This window comes from Neopelma chrysocephalum, unplaced genomic scaffold (genome assembly GCF_003984885.1).
Source record: "Neopelma chrysocephalum unplaced genomic scaffold, ASM398488v2 Primary Assembly neopelma1_91, whole genome shotgun sequence".
Lineage (NCBI taxonomy): Eukaryota > Metazoa > Chordata > Aves > Passeriformes > Pipridae > Neopelma > Neopelma chrysocephalum.
Window position 1 is genome coordinate 79,054 of NW_020897753.1, and position 20,162 is coordinate 99,215.

Genomic DNA, 20,162 nt, shown 5'->3' on the forward strand with positions numbered 1-20,162 from the left:
ATTATCACTCAAGTGTGCTGCATGATCATCTAGTTACTTATTAAGATGCCAATTGCTAGTAATGCTACAGCAGACCTTTACAAGTCAATTTGATGTGCCTTTTTCCACTGCAAACATTAATTATTGGCATTGTATTTCTCACTGATACCTCCACTGTCTGAGTGACAGCAGCACAACTAACCAGTTCAATATTTCTATTGTGTCTATACAGAAAAAAACACTGGAAAAGACAACCTGTTACTTTAAAATCAGCACTGAGGAGTTCCTACTGTGTGCATGTGGAGTTAGAGCAGAAACACTGCAAAGAGCAACCCAAGATGAAGGCAGATCCATCCAATGAAGAAGTCACTCAAGAAACAGTTGTGGGAAGCACTGAAAAAACAGAATTTGCAGGCAGGAATGTTGGCATATCCTTTGAAAAGAAGGTAAGACTGTCTGGTTGTTGGGGTTTTTCCCCTTTGATTGTAAGTGAATAATTTATTGTCTCCTGAAGTGTCTTTATTCCCAGTGAAAAATGCAAGCATGTTATCTGATGAGTAAAGATGGGGTTCAATGGTGTGTTCATGCTGTTCTATAAAAAATTTCTCAAGTATCAACAAAAAAATTATAATTTCCAGTTTTTTAGTCCAAAACACTTGTTACTTCTCATTTTCTTGAGGTTTCTTTGAGTGTGAGTGTTCTTTATACATGATACTGAAATGTACTGAAACAGGTGTGGTCCTCAATCTGTTTTACATCGGTTATCTTTTTAAGGCTGAGGATATTGAAAGGGAGAAATCTGTGAGATGTTTGTCAAAGAAGCACCAACGAAACTTTTGATTCAACCTCATTTCAGCCAATGTGAATCACTGCAAGTAATAGGTATAGAGATATAAAAATGGATATGAGAAATGTTCTCAGGCTTTACTTGTACATCAAAAGGGTAAATAAATGCTGCTTCTGTGTGCTGGCTGCAGGGTGAATAGGTTTTTTGCAAGGGTTGTAAATTTGTACTTCTGACACAGGCTGTACCTTTTTTCTTTCCAAGACTTGAAATTTTATATTGTGAATTATCAGATAGCTTGATTGAATCTATTTCTACTTCTGAGTGAAAGAATAGTAGTTTTAACAAAAGGTTTGAGAAATAATTGTGAATAGAGTGCTTACATAGAAATACTAATTACACTTTTTCAATGAACATCTGTGTGAACATAACTTTTCTGAGGGGGAAAAGTTATGCTGAGAAGCACGGCCTTCAAACCTGTGTGAGACATCCTTGCTCCTGGAGGAAGTGGTAATTCCACTTCAGCTGCAGCCAAGAGGGATTGTGCTGGGTGAGAGCATTCTGTCATCTGAGTTCCTGGGTCCCTGTATGAGATCATCTCACTCTTGTTTCTGCTTTCATCCCTTTCTATTTTAGTTGGCATGCACATGGAACTTTTGCTGAAATATACTTAAGACTGTCATCATGGGTTGCTGTAGGATAAATTCTGTATTACTATCAGGATGAGCTCACATGGACCTTTTATTCAGCTTCTCACAAGCTGCACATTACAATGGTCAGTTTACTTCTAACATCTGCATCAGCTCCCATACCTCAACACTGCGTTGACATCTACAATTTGAACAAATTCTCACTGCCCTTGCTCTGACCTCACCTCAGATGGAGCTTTTACATGTCCCTGTAAGACAAGCGTTGCTGAACAAAAGAAGACCTGTGGCTTTACTTTAAAAGGAATAAAAAAGAGAAAAAAATACCACTCAAAAGACAGTAAAAAATTGCAGATTTCCAGTGCTTTTCCTCTTGCTTTTCAGGGGGGAAAGCTTTCTTCCTCCCCCTGTTTTAGTTTCTCTCCTTAATGCCAGCTAGACTCAGTATTAGGATACTTGGATGGCAGCTCTCATGATGTTGAATTTATTAGTTATTGTTGAATTATTACTGGCGGGCAGTATCATGCCGCATTAAGAAACTTCCTGTGACCTTAATAAGAAATCACAAAACTGTTGCTATGGCTTTCATTTCATTACTCTGATTAGAAAGTATGATTTCATAGAAGCATGTTCTTCATGTTCCTTCTCAGTCTTCTGCATTGCTGTTTAAAACAAAACAAAGCAAAGCAAAAACCCCAAAACCACCACCACCGCCACCACCACAAGAGAAAACAGCAAAACCTCCCAAGACCGAAGAATCCAAAACTCAAACAAAACCAAAAAGCCACCATCTACAACATAAATCAAAGGAGGGTGTAATTCTGTTCATGTAAGAGAAAAGGAAAAAAATAATTACAGAATTGTCTGCTCTGCTCTGCTTACCTCACTTTGGGAGTAAATTAATTTATAAAATATGTGCTGTTTCATAATTACCCTTCCTGACAGAGGACCAACTCTGATCCCTGCAGGCTGTGTGATTTGGGTGGTGTTAAACACCTGGGTTATCTGCCCCAGTGTTTTCCCTTTGAAATAAGGCACGACCAGCAGATATTTCTCTCTGAACCTACCAACAGCAGGTCCTTTTGCCAAGTGATCACAGTAGGTTGCTCTCTTCAGCAGTGTGGCCTTGCCAGAATGTTCATGGGGTGTGGGGTAAGTTCTGAAAGCTGGATGCAACTCAGGTGGAACCGTTCCATTTAATCCTTTACTCAAATGAAAAAACAAATTATTTTTATGATTAGTACTTTAAGAAAATATATTCATTGTCTTTCTATGGAAACCCTACTTCAGTTGTGGTATCTGGTTCTCAAAAACCACAACGTGTGTGGCCATAGCATACTTTAGCCTAAAGATAGACCCATGACCCTTAAGTCTATAAATGTTGCATTTTTCCTTGTTGAACACCTCTCCTTTCCAACGGCTTTGCCAAAATTCAAGTTTTCTCCAACTCTGCTCTCAATTCTCACACATAGATCAAGATTATGCTGCAGTTCTTAAAATACTCAGGCACCTCAGTTGCTTTCTTGATGAAAAACCATGAACCGGATGAACAGCTATAGGCTGACCATGGTTTTATTTTTATTCAGCCCTGCTGCTGTTATCTCTTTGTATCTTTAGATGATAAAAATAGATGCGAGCACTTGAGGGGATTTTGTGTTGATTTGCTTGTGTGTGTATGATATCTGATTCTCATGCCCCAGAGACTCTTTCCTACTGCAGTAGTAAAAGAGGCCTTTAAATATTACTACCTCATTTTTATTAATGATTTAGATGATGGGATTGAGTCCACCATTAGCAAATTTGCATATGACACCAAGCCGGGGGGGGGGGGGGGGGGGTCGATCAGCTGGAAGGCAGGAGGGCTCTGCAGAGGGACCTGTTCAGGCTAGAGAGTTGGGCAGATTCCAATGGGATGAGGTTCAAAAAAGCCTAGTGCCGGGTCCTGTGCTTTGGTCACAACAACCCCCTGCAGCGCTACAGGCTGGGGACAGAGTGGCTGGAGAGCAGCCAGGCAGAAAGGGACCTGATTGACAGGAAGCTGAACATGAGCCAGCAGTGCGCCCAGGTGGCCAAGAAGGCCAATGGCATCCTGGCCTGGATCAGGAACAGTGTAGCCAGCAAGACCAGGGAAGTGATTCTTCCCCTGTGCTCAGCACTGGTGAGGCTACACCTCGAACACTGTGTCCAGTTTTGGGCCCCTCAGTTCAGGAAGGATTTTGAGGTGCTGGAGCAGGTCCAGAGAAGAGCAACAAGGCTGGTGAAGGGACTCGAACACAAGTCCTATGAGGAGAGGCTGAGGGAGCTGGGTTTGCTTAGCCTGGAGAAGAGGAGGCTCAGGGAGACCTCATCACTCTCTACAATTACCTGAAAGGGATTGGTCTCTTCTCCCAGGCAACTATCAGTAAGACAAGAGGGCATGGTCTTAAGCTCTGCCCAGGGGAGGTTTAGGTTAGATATTAGGAAGAAATTCTTTATAGAGAAGGTAATCAGGCATTGGAATGGGCTGCCCAGGGAAGTGATGGATTCTCTGTCCCTGGAGGTTTTTAAGATGAGACTGGATGTGGCACTTAGTGCCATGGTCTAGCAACCACGGTAGTAGTGGATCAAGGGTTGGACTTGATGATCTTGGAGGTCCTTTCCAATGCGGCTGATTCTATGATTCTATGATTCTGTGATTTTGATGGATTGCCATAAAAAGGCTTGACTGTAAAGGAGAATCAATTTTGTTCTGCTATTAGTGGGAATTAAGTCACTGTAAATTCAAGATAACGTTGTTCTTAACTTCAAATTTTTGTAGTCATTAAGAAGGATTTTGGTTTGTTTGTTTGGTTTGGTTTGTTTTTTTTTTTACTTCCTAGGATGGGTTCTCACAATGTCCACCAGAGCAGCTCAGATCCTGGAGTCCTGTGCCATTCTCTGGGACCTGTGCTGTTCTTCTATTTTCAAGCAGAGAGGATTTGAAAATAGTAGGATTGAGTTTTGGAAACTCACTGTGGCAATCGGGTTCTATCTATTGACTCTCTAGGTATCCAAAATCTGTGTTCATATTCAAATATGCCTCGTCTTGCAGAGGAGAAGATAGAAAAGGGTTTGCAGTGCTGGTACCAATTAACACTAGCATGGCTTTGAGTGGTCTCATGTTGGGGAATTTCTTCCCCAGTCTTGTGCTCTGTTGGGTGTTCAGGACCAGTGTTTGGCTCTCAGGATGGTACTGAGTGGTCACAACAAAGCTGAAGAGTTTAATTGAGGGAATCCTTCAGACTGGCTTGCAAAATATGGGATGACAAAGACACCAAGAGATATTTATTCCTATTCGGATAAAGTTGCCACCCCTGCAAGGAGACTAAGCATTGAATGCTGGATTAGAAATAGGGCAAAGAAATTTTGGTAATAGCTGGCTATTGGTAGTTACATGAAACTTTCAGTGCCTGTAGAAAGTGCTTCTCCCCAAGGTTAGAATCAGTCTTTATTTTGAGAGAAAACAAGTAGCTGAGTTATTTTCTTATTATCCTGGTTAATGCTTTTCCCTGGGTATCAATTCCCTGTTTTGTGCCTGCTGTTGGTTAAGCCTGAGTTCCCACACACAAAATTTGCATATACTGAGATAAATTTAATTGCAGAGAAATGCAGAATGTTACATTACTGAACACCTCCTTGAGAAAAAAGAACCCCAGAAACCCAAAGCCCAGCAATACTGTTTTGGTAATTTCCCACATACCTGCTCTGACAGAGTAAAGCACATTTGACCGAGATACTTGTAAAGGAGTTGAATGCCTCTTTTTGTCTTGAATTTAATGGCATGAACAGCCAACACTCAATATAGCAGATAACAGAGAGTGAAGTAATACCAGGCAACCAAATTCAGGCAATAACTGCTCTTCAGTTTTCCAGTAATTTTATGCATTTGATCTCTTTATTTTCTCAACACTCTTTCATGCTGATACTAAACATACTTCCACTTCTGATAGTTGCACCAAAGTACCTCTGTTAATATTTTCCATGAATTAAAATTTCTAAACCTCTACATTTTCAGAATTGATCCACCATTTTGCATGGATAAGATACAGACTGGTTTAAAACATCTTTTTTAATCTATTCAGATAAAATGATGCTGTTAAAGAGAGAAGTATTTATTCAACTCTTTTTGTATGCTTCAGAAGACAGTGTTTTGAGCCTTGTGTTGATGTCAGTGAGCTCATTATCATTTTGATCATAACAGTGATAAGCACTTTATGTCTAAGAACAACAGCTGGTCACAATGTTTTACGAGTATACACAGTTTTAAAAAAGAAAAAAGTAAGTACAGAACAGTGATTTTTGTAGACTTTGCCTTGGTTTTTGTCATCTTTCAGGAGGTGTTTCAGCTCACTTTTTTCACATTTGTCAATCCTTAATTTTGAAGAAAGGAAATCAGTGACATTCTCTGTTATGGAGGTAATGAGCTGACTCCAGTCAGAAAACCAGAACATCAGAGCTGCTCCTGAGGAACTTATGCAAATCCTTCTGAGCATCACCATTCTTCAATAAAAATCAAAACAATCCCCCTGATTTCTGAGACGTTGTTTGTATACTCCCTCATTTCACACACACAAACGTGCCGCAGTGCTTTAACTGCTGACTGTCCTCTCAGCTTTGGAGCTTATCAACAATTGGGGGAAAATTGCTGACTACCTAATTAATCCACTTTGTGAAGATGCTTAGCCACTTTGAGAAGAAAACATTATTGTTTGGGCTGAATGCGTGTTTACTTAAACAAACTGGGAGCTGGATTGTTCGAGTGAAGCCAGTGCAATTCCTCCAGAATCCATGGTGCACTTGAGCAGGCAGGGGATTTGCTCCTGCATGAATACTGTTCTCCTTCAAACCAACACCTTGTTTGATATGTTACTGTGGATTCAGGCACTTCTAAATCACCTTGTTTTACAAGCCGCTCAAGTGTTGCAGTATCAGCACCATAACATCTTAATAGTCACCTTTTGCTTTTGCAAGGCACTGCAGAAACCAAATGTCACTCAGTTATGGGAAGCTGCTCTGTGCTTGTAAGGAATGCTGTGTTGTCCGCCATCAGCACCATGTTGGAAGATACCCATGAAAGCTCAGGACAAGAACATAAATGCTGTCTGGCAAAATAACCCTGGAAGTACACATGTTTTGATCCTGATAATCGTAATCGTCCTGATCTCTATCCATGGTCATGTTTTCAGAGTTTTCTTCTGAAAAATTGCTTTTTAAAAAAAAAAAAGTTCATGATCTAGAACTGAAACTTTCTTTAAGGCACTGGTTTAATGCCTTCGGGGGGATTCTCAGAATATCTCTGGGGTTGGAGGTATTTTCCCTCATTTTATGGAAGAATGCAGGTGACTTGTGCTGGCTTTCTGTAGTTCGTTGTGATAGGGCAGTGACAGGTGTCAGATTGTTGCACTCTCACTCTCACCATTGATCTGACCTTCCCTTGAGGTGATCTTGATATTAAATGTACTCATGAATGACTAGAGGAGAGGAGAAAAGGAGCAGTGGAACGGTGGAAGAAAAAAAAAAGAAAAAGAAAAAAGAATTGACAGCATTTTATAGGAAAAAAGTTTAAAAAAAGACTGTGATGGTTTTTCTTGGGAGCAATGAACAAGCAGCACAACAGCAGGTGTCATTTCAAGTCCATGGTCAATAAATGCAAGAGATTACAGTTCGGAAGAAATAATTTCAGCTGCTTGGGCACCTTACTGAGTGTTTCATTACTGGCAATATAATCATATTTGCGGTATTAATGACTCCCCAGCCAGGAAGGCTTGCCACATAGACAGCAGCCATTGGAGATCAACAACAGAAGAGGGTGCTGGGAGAGTGGGAGGAAGATACCAGAGATTTAATGACCTGAAAGTGAAACGTTTGAAATATAATTACATGAAGAACATTTGTTTTTCCTCTTGTGATTATGTTTGAATAACAAAGACTGCAGTACCTGCAAAGGAATTGGGAAGTAAATAACAGGGATTTGTTTTCTTTAGTTTCAAGAAGGGACATGATTTGAAGTGTAGTATTTGATTTAAATGGTCTCTCTCTGAATTTGAGAAGTGAGGGAAATAAACTGAAAACTATTTAAGTCAGAGAGGCGAGATCCCTTGTTAGTGTGTACACAGATACACTTCCAGCTAATTTCAAGGCAGTTTTTATTTATTCCAACTGTGCTATGCAACAGCTGCAGAAAAGCTGGGCTACCTCAGGTGTATGTGATTGCCATTTGTGTCTGGTTTTTAGTAAACCCTGCTCACGCATCTCAGGTGAGGGAATGATATTTGCCATGGGGCCTTTGAACCTGTGGCTGCATCACTGGGAAGGGAGGGAGGCCAGGTGGTCAGGAAAGTATGCATTTTGCAATTTTCTGTCTCTTCTCTGTGTCAAAGCATTCCTTACACCATCGCTGAGTGCAGTCTAAGCAAAGAGCAGACATTGAATAAGGTGTGGATTGCCCAGGGACTGCTGTGCTGCACAGCCAGTCTAGAAATTGCTGTGAGATTGGTTTAATTATATAAAGTAGGCTGCTCTGATATACCAGGGTTGTTAAAAGACAATATTCCCAGAAAAGAAGTTTGTCTTTAAAATCAAATGACTGAAAACAGCAATTTAATTAACACTTTAGTACTTCTGGGAAGGGTTTTGTGATGTAGGTAAAAAGACTGAGTTTACTTTGTTCTGATGGTTTTCCCCCAAACACTGGCTTGCTGGGACTGATGTAGGCTGAGTATCACTCTGCATCCCACATGAATTTCCTTCAGGTGTCCTGCTCATATCCCAGCTATGCTCTGGATGCTCTGCCATCAGGGCACCCACTATGCCAGTCCCTTTGGCGGCTGCTGGTCAGGCTGGCCTGCTCTCCTTTTCTCACAAAGTGCTTTTCTGTAACCTTGCACATCCACTGATTAAATGCCCAAATCTCTTCGCCAGCTCTTCTCTTACGTGGCTGCAAACTGACAACAAGGTGTGTATGAAGGGGACCCACTGGAGGATTGATGTTCACCAAGCATGAAATAAATTTTTTCCCTCAGAAATAAATGTATGGCATAAGTCCCTTTCTAAGGAGGATGATGCTCCTAGGAAGGCATAAAGGCTGAAATAGGTTATTGTAAAGCTTAAGTATTTTCATCTTTAGTCTGTTCTTAGGTGCCATTTAAGTACAAAAGGCAGAAAATGTGACATGCAAACTGTCAAAAAGTGCCACCTTTAAAATCTCTTGATCTGTTTAATACCTAAAGGCTCTTCTGCCATTTGGCTGTAGCACACAGTGCTGCTCTAAGACTGAACCCTGGGAAGGCTTTTAACCACTGTCATTGAGGCTAGAGGCAAAATAGATAACTATAATTTTCTGGCAACGTGCACTTTCCTTAGCTTCTACTTAATCAGAAACTTTCACCCATTTTTCTGTGCCAGTTCAAGATCTTGACATGTTCTATCTTACGCAACAAAATGCACTTGACCACACTGCGGCTTAGTACAAAATAATGAGCTTTACTAGTCTTGCCAGCCCTGCCACAGGTTTTTGTGCTTGCAGTTATGTTAGACTGGAGTGAGAGGGTTTTTGCTTCAAGTTCTGGGCATTAAAGCAGTCCAAAAGGCCTGGGGAGAGGTGAAGCTCTCTGGGCACCCAGCCCAATATGTGGTCCCTCGGGCTTTTTCTGTCCACCGTGTTGTGTTATAATTTTGCAAAAATGCAAAGAGAGAAACTTGAGATCTAGCAGATTTCTTCTATAGGGATTTCAGTGTAGAAATGTTTGTAGCTAGAAGTTACATATCTCAGATCACAATGACTAAAAGGAGGGGGGGAAAATGGATTTTTTTGAGGCTGGAATATGTGGGGTTTTGGAATTTCTTATTCTAGGTAAGAAAAATTAATTGTAATGATAGTACAGCTACAGTACTACAGCTAATGATAACATGTGAAAATATCTAATGAAATGCTAGTATTGACAGTGGTGTTGAAGCTTAGCCCAAATAGGCTTAGGGGCTCTCTAGTGCCCTCCTCAGTTCCTCAGGGTGGTATGCCTGGACTCTGCAACCCTCCTGTTAACAATGTTAAGATGGGTTAGAACAAACAAAACTGAACATTTTCAATAGAGTAGGTAGAAACATTTTTCTTGGTTTTAGGAAGTTTTAATTGAGATGAAAATACAGTGCTGAGAATTTTCATAAAATGAAAACTAAAAAAACCCAAATGACTAGGCTTGAAACATTTTAATTCTGCTCTGTCTCATTTCTAACATTTAATTCCTTTTTTTTTATTTAAAGAAAAAGTGTTTCCAGAGGAGAAAGGAAGCAAGGTATCAGAAATATGAAGAGAAACCCCACAGCTTCAAGTCCAAATGAGATATTCCTCAAAAATTACTTCTGTCCTGATTAATTTGCTAAAAATAGATCAACATCTTCCAGTAAAAACTCTCTATTAAAAAGATCCTGGCCAGCAAATGTATCACAACTTGTGCCTGTGCATGGCTTCCTGTTTTCCAAAGGCCTCCACAAAACCTTCTGCTTTGTTTCCCACAGAACTTATTCCATGCATGTTTTAGATGCATTTTTTCCATGGGTAGAAGAAGCTGGGACACACCCTCAATGGGGAAACACTAGGCCTGTTCATTGCCATCTGATTTCAAAAGGCTTTCCAGCCCTAATGGGCTGGTGGGATTTTTCCTGCGTGGTGGTGTTTCTGTGTTTAGCAGCGTGTGCCCTGTGCTGGAACGGCCAGTGTGGCCCTTGGGGAGTGTGGTATGAAGAGCCATGTGGCAGCATTAAATTAACTGATGGGAAAAGAGCACTTACCTTTGCTGGATGGCATTTGAAATTTCTAACATATTGCACAAACACGAATTACCCTTTGCACTCCCTGAAAAGATAAAAACTGCTGCTCTTACAAAGCTAGGAGGGGGTAAAGAGCCATGATACAGTTACTACTGTTTCTGTCTCTCTTCCAGATCATAGGATGATAGAATGGTTTGGGTGGGAAGGGACCTTAAAGATCATCTAGTTTTAAGCCCTCTGCCGTGGGCAGGGATGGCACTCACTAGACCAGACTGCTCAGGGCCCCATCCAGCCTGGCCTTGAACACTTCCAGAGATGGGGAATCCACAGCCTCTCTGGGCAACCTGTGCCTTACCACCCTTGCAGTCCAGAGACAGCTTAAGGCCATACCCCCTATCCCTGCCTGCCTTGGGAAAAGTCCCTCTCCAGCCTCCTTACTGACCCCCTGAAGGTACTGGAAGTTACTGTAGAACTCCTAAAAGGTCAACAACGAAAAGGAGTCGGTTGGTTGTGACCGTTGGCTGTCATGAGCCCAGTAATCCAGAATGTTGAGGGATGGACCAATCAGAAGGCTCTGGTCCAGGTGACACCATAAGGCCTTGGAATACCTATGGCAGTTGGAGGGGCAGAGCAGTGGGAGGCCAGCGCAGCGGCAGGTCAGTGCAGCGTGTGCTCCTGTCTTGCTTCCCTCCTGTTCCCTTTTTTTGGCATTGGCGTTGTTCAGTGGAAGTCGCCCAGGACCTTCTTGAGTCGGAAGAGGAACACCTGAAGAAATGAGTGCAAGTATTCCTTTGATGGACCTTCCCAGCTGTGAAGTCCACAGACTTGGAGAGATCGCAGACCTCGTGAGCTCTGTTGGCCGCTCACGTGTTGGTAAGGAAAAGCTAGCCCTGGCCTTGAAAAAGGAAGGCTATATTCCCAAACTGCTGCAGCTTTTCCAAGTCTGTAAGAATTTAAAGGACACTGAAGGCTTGCGTCTTTTGTTTGACATTGTGAGAGGAATTTTGTACCTGGATGAAGATGTTCTGTTTGAGGTGATGTTTTCTGACGAGTGTATTCTGGATGTTGCTGGATGCCTTGAATATGATCCATCTTTGGCTCAGCCAGAAAGCCTCAGGGAGTTCTTGATGAAAACAGCAAAGCTTCAGGAAGTTATTCCTATAAGAGACCCTGAAATAAGGCGCAAAATCTGCCAGACATCCAGGGCACAATACATTCATGCCATCATCTCGCAGAATTCATCTGACTTAGAAGAGGATTTTCTTTCTACCCTCACTGCATTTATCAGACGCAGCAAAGAGGAGATTTTAAGAGTGTTGCAGGTAAGTGGGTTTCAGTGTGGCCTGTATCTGTATAGATAGATATAGATATATATAGATCTGTATAGATCCATCTGGATGTGGTTTGGAAGTGGATTACAGTTGGTGAACACTGTCTAAGTTAATCACTTTAATTTGCACAATGTTTGAATGCTTCCTCTTCTTTCTGATGCCTTGCATTCTGTACTTTCAAAATGGTAGATTTCAAGTGAGTATCTTAATATTTTTTAATGGGTTGTAGAGAGTTTAAAGTCCTTCTCTGATTGCCAAGCAACATACACCTTAGGAACTGGTTTTGTATAGGTATTTCAGGAACAAGCAACATTTGTTATTCTCTGTTAGGGGCATTTGTTACACTGTTTTCCATGTGAAGGGGTACAAAGAAATGGATGGGCAGAGAGGGCAGAAAGCACCCAAACACTTGAGAGATGATGATGTTCCCCTGGTTTTCTTGGAGTCTGAAGCAATGGGGTAACCAAAATACTTTACAAGAAGTGAAGTGTTGTCCTATGTCCTGTATCCTTAAGTAAACCTTGGCAGCAGAGGATATGAATCTGAGAAGCAAAGAATAGTCCCAAAAGTTTCCCATCTTGGCAAAGCAGAGCTCCTGCAAGTGGGACAGCAGGTTTTATTGTGAGTATGGTTAAGGAGGACATGTCTGCAGCCAACTCATAACCTGTTAATCTCGTCCTCCTTGCAGAGGTGGACTGAGAAGGTACTTTGCAATGCTGCAGATCCAAAAGAGGGAAACTGATCCCTGTGGGATGTTCACAGTGTAGTGTGAACAGTGTGGATGCAGCAAGATCAACTGATTGTGTTGTCTCTTGATTGGCACTTTCTAGTGCAGAAGTGATTACCTAAAAGGTTCCATGCAAGGTGCAAGGAGGGAGCCTGGCACAGCTTTGGACTGCCCTTTTCTGTCCTTTTGCTGCGGGATGTGTGTGGAAAATCCCACAGGGAATCTGTGAGGTTAAGAAGAGCTGCAAAGCCCTGGGATGGAAAGCGCAGAAGGAAAGGAAGTGCCACCCTCTGTAGAGACGAATTTAGGGGTCAGTTTTAGGGATCATCTCCTCTGCTCAGGTTCACCTGTGGCTCTGGTCTCCAAGAGCTGCTTGTGCTGCACCCGGGAAGTGCTGAAACAATACACTGGAAATGATCCTGCTGGATGTGTACTCTGCCATTTGCCTTCTTTGGGATAAAAATAATGGCAGTGTGGAGAGTTTTACTTTGTGCAGTAGAGGATTCTAGAAAGATTTATTTTCACTCTCCAGAGGCTCTGTGTAAGTTGTGTTCTTTTTGTGTGTTCCACAGAAAGATGAGATATTTTTCTCTGAAATTTTTGCAAAATTGAATGATGAAGCTACAGCTGATGAGCAACTACGTGAATTGGTAAGCCAGTGTTCTTGGTGTTTCCTTGAATGCTTTAAATGAGAGAGATGAAATAGAAAGAGTGAAACTGTTCTGATAGTTACAGTTTGTGTTAAAGGGAGGGTGTCCTGGCTGATTCTCCAGAAATACCTCCAAGACCGCAGAACTGTTTCCTCCTTTCCGAGAGTTTTCTGACTCAAATAAACCTGACTTTATTTTTTTCTTGTGCACTAGGTGAAGTTTTTCAGAGAATTCTTTGCCTTTTCTTATGCGTTACCTACGAATAGAGGTGAATTTCTCAACACTTTGGCAAAGTTTGAAATTCTTCCAACTCTTGAAAGGTTAATGGTAAGTGAAAATGTACAGCTGATTTTAATAAAACTAGAAAAGGTCTTAGCGATTTCACCAGGGTTTTGGATCTACCTCGTCTAAGTTTGATGGGAGAGCTTTGCTCTGCTATGAGTGGAAGTTCCTTGTAATGTTCAGCCTCCAAAAGCTGCCCACAGTTCTACTCTGGAGTAGCCTGGCTTGATTGCTCTTATTATTTTTACTTTGCATGATGGTGAAGTCTGTGGAGAAGTCCTTGTGACAAGGTGGTGTGAACCTTGAAAGAGACTCTTCTTGATGTGGCAGCTTAATTGGATTTTTGTCAGACACAATCCTATCTGAATTCTTGTTGCCTGTAAATGAGCAGAGAAATTGTTGTACACCTTGATTTGTACAGCTGGTCCTTTTGTACCAAATGAATGAATTGTGAATAACAGGTAGAGAAGATCAGTGTCTGAGATATTCTAGCAAGTAGGCCGATGTGAATGTTTCTGGCCTAGATTAGGGCTCTCAAGTTCACAGAAAGCCTTGTGTCCTTTCTGAAGGAGGGAAAGAGTGGGAAAAGATTTGGCTGGGTTCTTGTTGTTTTTCTGTAACTGTTTTACTGTGTTTCTCCTAGAAACTTTTATAATGAAACATTGTCCAGATTTTTAAGTGCCTCTCCTTTGCATCTTCACTTGATAATAAATACCAAACTTCATATACTCTAACAAATTAATCTCTTTTGTCTTAGGGAATGAATGATCTGCAAGTAAGATCTGTTGCTACAGATATATTGTGTTATGTAGGATACTTTAATCCTTTCATGATCCACGACTTTGTGCTGCAAGAGGCCCGTCAGAGTGACAATGTAAGTAAAAGTGGTTTGGAGATTGTTAACATACTAGTTTTAGGGCAAACAGGGAAATAATGAGGCAAAGTCTCAATTTCTCTGTTTCCTTTTAATTTTTATTAAAAAAAATTACAGAAACTGAGGAACTCATTCCATTCCTGCTAATAATTATTTTGTGTTTTCTTTGTTGTTTGGTTTGTTTTTTGCAGAACAACCCACTCCTCATTGTGATCATGGAGCAGCTGATCAACAATGCTGACCCTGGACTTGGAGCTGACAGTCTGCTAAACAAGATTTTGCTTATTCTGATTGATCCAGAGAATATGCGGGAACACGTTAGTGTAAGTGAACATGAAGGGCAGAAGACACATCACCGTTTCAGCAAAGTTAAAAGCCTGAGAGTCTCTACTGCTATTATTGTGGGCAGAGAATGAACAACTTCAGGGTTTTTTTTATTAAGTGGAGTCTGGTCTGATAGTGAGTTTAAATAAGCAAAACAGAAGTGAATTTTGCTAATGAAAGTATGCCTCAGTGTGTCTGGGGCACTGTGCAGGTACAAAACCAAGCAGTCCCCTGTGGCAGTGTCATAGCACTGTCTAACTGTAGCTCCCTCTAGCTGGATGATAAATCCTGAAAGAAGAGAGTCCAGTAGAGCCTGTGTGAAACCAAATCAATGTTTTAATACATTGTAATATCCCAGAATACCAGTCAAAAGGTTTGCAGGTTGTTCAGGCTGCAGAAGAAACTGCATGTCAGAGTGGCTTAAGGTAACTTGGTAAAGCACTTTGAGTCATTGAGGAGTTTCTGCATTTGATGTGTTTATATTTGCATCCATACTGGGGAGCCTTTTGGTCATAGCTAGGTTGGTTGGCTGTCTCACAGATTTTTACCCAAAATAAATAAGTCAATCTTGCTTGAGTGAAGACAGTGCTGCAGGCCTAAATAAAAGATACAGGCAGAACTGAGGGAGTCAGTAGAATTTTTCCTAGGCTGTTTCTTCTGCTACTACTCTTTCATATTTAAAAGATTATATGTGATTGCCAGAGTTTAATGCAGTTACTGTTGTTTTAGAATTTAGAAATATTCGAGTTTCTCGATTTCTTCTACGACCGTTGCATTCACGTTCTTACTGCCCCACTTCTGGCTGATACATCAGAAAAATCCTATGACAAAGGTAATGACCATTTTTTCCCCCTTTAATCCTGAAATGTTTTGAAGGGAGTTATAGTCCTGAGAACAACAATAGGCCCCTGATGCCAGCTGGGAATACTCCTGCTACAAACTATTGTTCCTCCAAGGACAGCGGTTCTACTGGCAGGAGTTTTCATTGCCCTTTCTTGCATCTGTGAATGCTGATGTAGCTTGATGCTGTGCTTTGCACAGATGTACTTTCTTGATGTCTATTGTGAGTCATGTAGTAGTTTTCCTAGTCTGATTTTAAAGAATATTGGCTGTAATGGGAAAAAAAGCCACAGATGTGTTTGTTGTTTTGTTCTGACCCAACATGCTGCTTCCTAAAGCAATCCAGTAAGACAAAAGTCCACTAAAAACACATCACAAACTGTAATATCAATGGAGCTCAGTGTACATGACAGTGCATTATTTCTTTCTTTGGTATAACTGAATACATTCCTTTTTCTTGTAGATGATTATCAAACAGCAGAAATACTTGATTCAGTTTTGGAGGTGCTTTCTTTTTGTGTGCGACGGCACAGGTATCACATGAAGAAATATGTTACAAGCAAAGATCTGCTAAGAAGAGTCCTGATATTGTTGAAATCCAAACACAAATTTCTGGCCTTGTGTGAGTATGGAGCTGTTGTGGTTTCCTTCATCAAGGCTTTGTGTGTCCTGTGTGGAAGGTGCACCAGAGTACCGGTGTCTACACTTGAACTCAGAAGTCCTGTTGATTTCCTGTGTTTTACTGGCTACCATGAAGTAATTTGGCAAGAAAGGTAGCAGCTGTCTGTGAGCGTAGACCACTGCAGTTCTTGGTGGAAGGAGGATTTTGGTCTCTTTTGAAGTCCTCAAGGATCCTTTCAGGTCTTCCTGACAGTAAGGATCCTTTGTGATGAGGTGTCTTGCCTCATTTCCATGGAAATCGTGTCCTTCTTAAAGAAGGTCCTAAATCTGGTGCTCCTTGTGGAGAGGGAATGAAATTCTGTGAAGCAGGATAGTTAAAGACTTGGGGCTGGTTCTGGGAGGGGAGCAGAGAAAAGCACAGGAGGGAGTGAACAGTTGAACTTCACACATGCTGAAGTGTATTGCTGCTGGACTTGAGAAAGAAATCAGTGGTCCCTGATGACCTTCAAATACCCAGCAAAGTCCAAGAAGGAAGGAAAAGGGGATCTGTCAGCAAATGCTGCTTCTGCACTTTCCCCAAGTGCTTCTTAATGCTCTTGCTTTAAGGGTGCATTTTCCTCTTGGGATAACACCAAAATTTTCAGTTCTTCCACAAGAAGCAGATTGGAGCCCTGGCATGAGGTTAGTAAATGCTTGAATGTCTCTCTTCACACAGCTGCTCTTCGTTTTATGAGGAGGATGATTGGCCTGAAAGATGATCTTTACAACCAGTACATCATTCTGGGAAACCTCTTTGAGCCAGTTGTAAATGCTCTGTTGGACAATGGGACTAGGTACAACTTGCTCAACTCTGCCTTGCTGGAGCTGTTTGAATTCATCCGGGTGGTAAGTTCAGCAGCAGCCTCAGCACTGACACATCCATGGCCTTTCAGGTTGAGAGGCAAAAGGCAGCTCTCCCAGACAGGAAACATCCTGGTTTGGTGGAAGGGTCACAAGTAGAACTGGGACACTGTTGAGTCTATTGTCTGTTTCTATGGGAAGCTCAATAATTCTTTCTAGATCTCAGGGGTTTTTTTAAGGATAAATCTGCTTGTTTCCCATTTGTTCTTGACAAGAATGTTTTGGCTCTGGAGAAGGGCTTAGTTGCTTTCCAAACAAAACTCAAAAGCTTTCTGGCCTTCTGAATGTGAACGTTGGAGACTGAAACCCTGTTTTGTTCTTCTGCAGGAAGACATCCAGTCCCTTATTGAACACATAGTTGAGAACTTCTCTGACAAGCTGGACTCTATCCAATATGTTCACACGTTCCAGGGACTGAAGGCAAAATATGAGCAAGAAAAAAGCTGTCAAAGCCAGACATTGAACGGGTATGGCCCAATTTCTGTCTTCTGAGACTGCCAGTGACTGCCATTGCGCAAGGCTGGTGGTTGTTTTTCTTTTCCTGGAGGGCAGCAGAAGAAGGTGGCTGGGATTGGAGTTGGGTTTCATTCTTGCTGAAACCCCTCTTGATTTGCAGTAAACCCTCATCTGCCTTTTCTTGTGGCCTCATGTAGCAGAGCTGAAATGGGTCACTAGATCAAGTGTTCCATTCAGAAAACTTGCCCTTTATGCAGAGCAGGATCTTGCTCTGTCCCTCCAAGTTAGGATTCCATTTGCCTCATTGTCAGCTGGGATGTTGTTGAAGTTTACAGTGAGGGTGGAGCTGGAGCTGGAGCTGGATTGCCTTCTGCAACATGCTGAATTCCCTCGAAAGCTCTGGAAGCCATTTCTGAGCCTGGCTAAGTCTGAAGCATCAAGCAAAGCTCAAATCACTTGTCCTGTGTCTCTTGCAGTGTCCCCTTCATGTTGACTGGCAAGACATTTGTCAGAGATGAAACAGTCTCTGAGGCAGATGAAGGACCCCGGGGCAGTAAAGTTGAAGAGGAGGCAGCTCCAGCTTCACCACAAAGCTCCAATGTCTCCAATGCAACATCCACGCCCCTGACCACAGTGATGTCACCTGTCAAGGTGGGAGAACTTGCATGGAAGCTGCTGCCCTCATGTAGGACAGTGCAGCAGCCTCGTGGTGCTTTGCCGGGTATAACGTGGCACGGTCAGCAACGGCCTGTGGGCAGGGTATCTTAGAGATAAACGCAGCCAAATCCCTGCCTAGTGAAACTCTGACTAATTTGGGGGAAGGTTTAAGAAATGCTTAGGTGGGACTGGAGGTTGTTGGTAATCTGGTGGGCACAGGTTAATCTTGCCTCTTCTGCAGAACTGTACGTTGGATCTGTTCATTTGCAGCTGGGAGTTTACAAAGTGATTTTGGAACAATTTTGTGGTCAGATAGATGAACAAGGAAGCTCAAGTTGAGGTTCAAAACCACTCTCCAGACAAAAGGGTCTTGGAATGCAAAAGGCATCACCCAGAAACTTGCTACTGGCAGGCTTATGTGTCCTGCACAAGTTGGCTGGGGATTGTGTACTGCAATTGCTCATTTTTATTTTTTTAATATGATAAATTTCTTTTTTTTTTCCTTTTCCAACTGGCAGAGATGTATATTTGAAATATTTAGTTTTACCGATGAGGATGAAGAGGAGGAGGCATGTCCAAGGAAAAGAGCTCATCTGGATTCCTGAAGGAAATGGAAACTTTGAAATAAGGACTTTTATGATGGGTTTGAAATGCTATGACTGCTTAATGTTAAAATATGGAACCAGCTGCAATCCACCATGTAGATCACTTTTGATGATACGTTATTATATAATAATAATGTCATATCATAGTAATACATGTTAGTAATATAAGTAATATATAGTTAAAATATTAATACACATTTTTATATATAAAATATATATATAATGGTTTTAATTAATATAAAGTAATACAGTAGTAATATATAATAATATATATAAGTAATGTATGAGTAAAATATATAATATATATAAGTAATATATAAGAATAATAAATGTTAGGTCCTTTTCTCCTGGAATAGTTTAATGTGAAACCATTTCTCTGAACATTTTTGTAGTTAGTTTTAATTGTAGCTCTTGTTTGAAAAAAAAGTGTTGTCTGTGTAGATATGTAATATGGATTGTTCCATTAAACAGAAGTTTATATTGTATTAAAGATTTAGGAATTAATTTATTTAGGACTCTGTAATTTCATAAAATATGTTATTTTCAAATGCTCTTTAATAAAAATTTTTCATGAAACTTGACTAGGTGGGATTGTTTTTTCTCTTGTGAGTTACTCTTGCAGTCCACAATGTCCTACCATGTGCAAAAGGTAATCCCTCTCCTGGCTTTGTTTTCAATCTGTCCAGGCCAAACCAGTGAAGGGTTTTAATAGAATTCTACTCCTTTGAAAGTGAATTGCTGGTGACATCTCCAACCTGGTAACTGAAGCAATTATTTTTGCTTGAAGTTGCATTATTTTAACAGGTCTCAGTATTTGCTTCTGTTGTAGAGGCTCTCAAGTGGCTGAGGCCAGTGGTTGAGCTAATCTGTGCATTGCAGAGACGCTTAATGGCCTCACTACTGAACATGTTCCAGCAAAATCAGTGAGTTTCCAGCATTCTGAAAAGTCAGTGTTAGTAGTGTATGTCCATGTAATTCAAAATATTGATATATAAAGCATGGACTAAGTGTAAGAGGGAAAAAAATCCCTTTACTTATTGATGATAAAATTTATTCTCAAAACATTCTTCTTCTCTTGAGGTCTGCAGTGAGCTTCTTAAAACCACTGCTTCCTTATAACTTCTTCTTTGCCTTCAGACAGGAAGATGCCCTATAGCAGGGACTAACAGCCAGCTGGAGCTCTTCCAGCAGTGCACTGTTCTGTCTTGTGCTTCCAATCCTCCACCTGACTTGGTCTTTCCATGGTAGGCAACTGGGCAGGTGATTGCAGCACCCACCCTTCTGAGTGCCTTGTCTTTCTAAAAGTTATTAGCATCATGTGGCTTCTGTTCCAGTGGCTGAGGGATAGAAAGGAAGGATTTCATCATTTGAAATAGGCACAAAACTCCCAAAAGGAAACAAAAGAACAGAGCAAATTTGTCACCTTTGCAAAATAAGACTTTGCAAAAGAAAAATGTTTTTCCTATTGGGTTGAGGGCAGGGAGAAAAATACCCCTGAGATTGATGGGGGCCCGAACAGTAGGTCACAGGGTAGGAGCAAAGAGGTATTTTAGCCATTCATTGGTTATGTTATGGTTATTACACTTATTCCTATTAAGCTGCAGCAATCCCCAGTAATGTGAAACTTCATCTTGCATCAGGAAAATGGGATTTTCTAAAAGCACTCAGTATCTAAACTGTTTCAGTTGAAGTTTTGTTAGT

General features: G+C 41.2%; 1 protein-coding gene across 1 annotated transcript; it reads left to right on the forward strand.

The window, feature by feature from the left end:
- Positions 1–211: 211 nt before the first annotated feature.
- On the forward strand, positions 212–18,702 carry LOC113972352 (serine/threonine-protein phosphatase 4 regulatory subunit 3B-like). The gene is given in 13 exon segments (XM_027693319.1): positions 212–425; positions 9,688–10,957; positions 10,960–11,516; positions 12,825–12,902; positions 13,116–13,229; positions 13,942–14,058; positions 14,250–14,381; positions 15,112–15,214; positions 15,686–15,844; positions 16,559–16,728; positions 17,071–17,210; positions 17,676–17,850; positions 18,375–18,702. Coding segments are annotated over 12 exon segments (2,040 nt in total). The 5' UTR covers positions 212–425; positions 9,688–10,749; the 3' UTR covers positions 18,462–18,702.
- Positions 18,703–20,162: the final 1,460 nt, after the last annotated feature.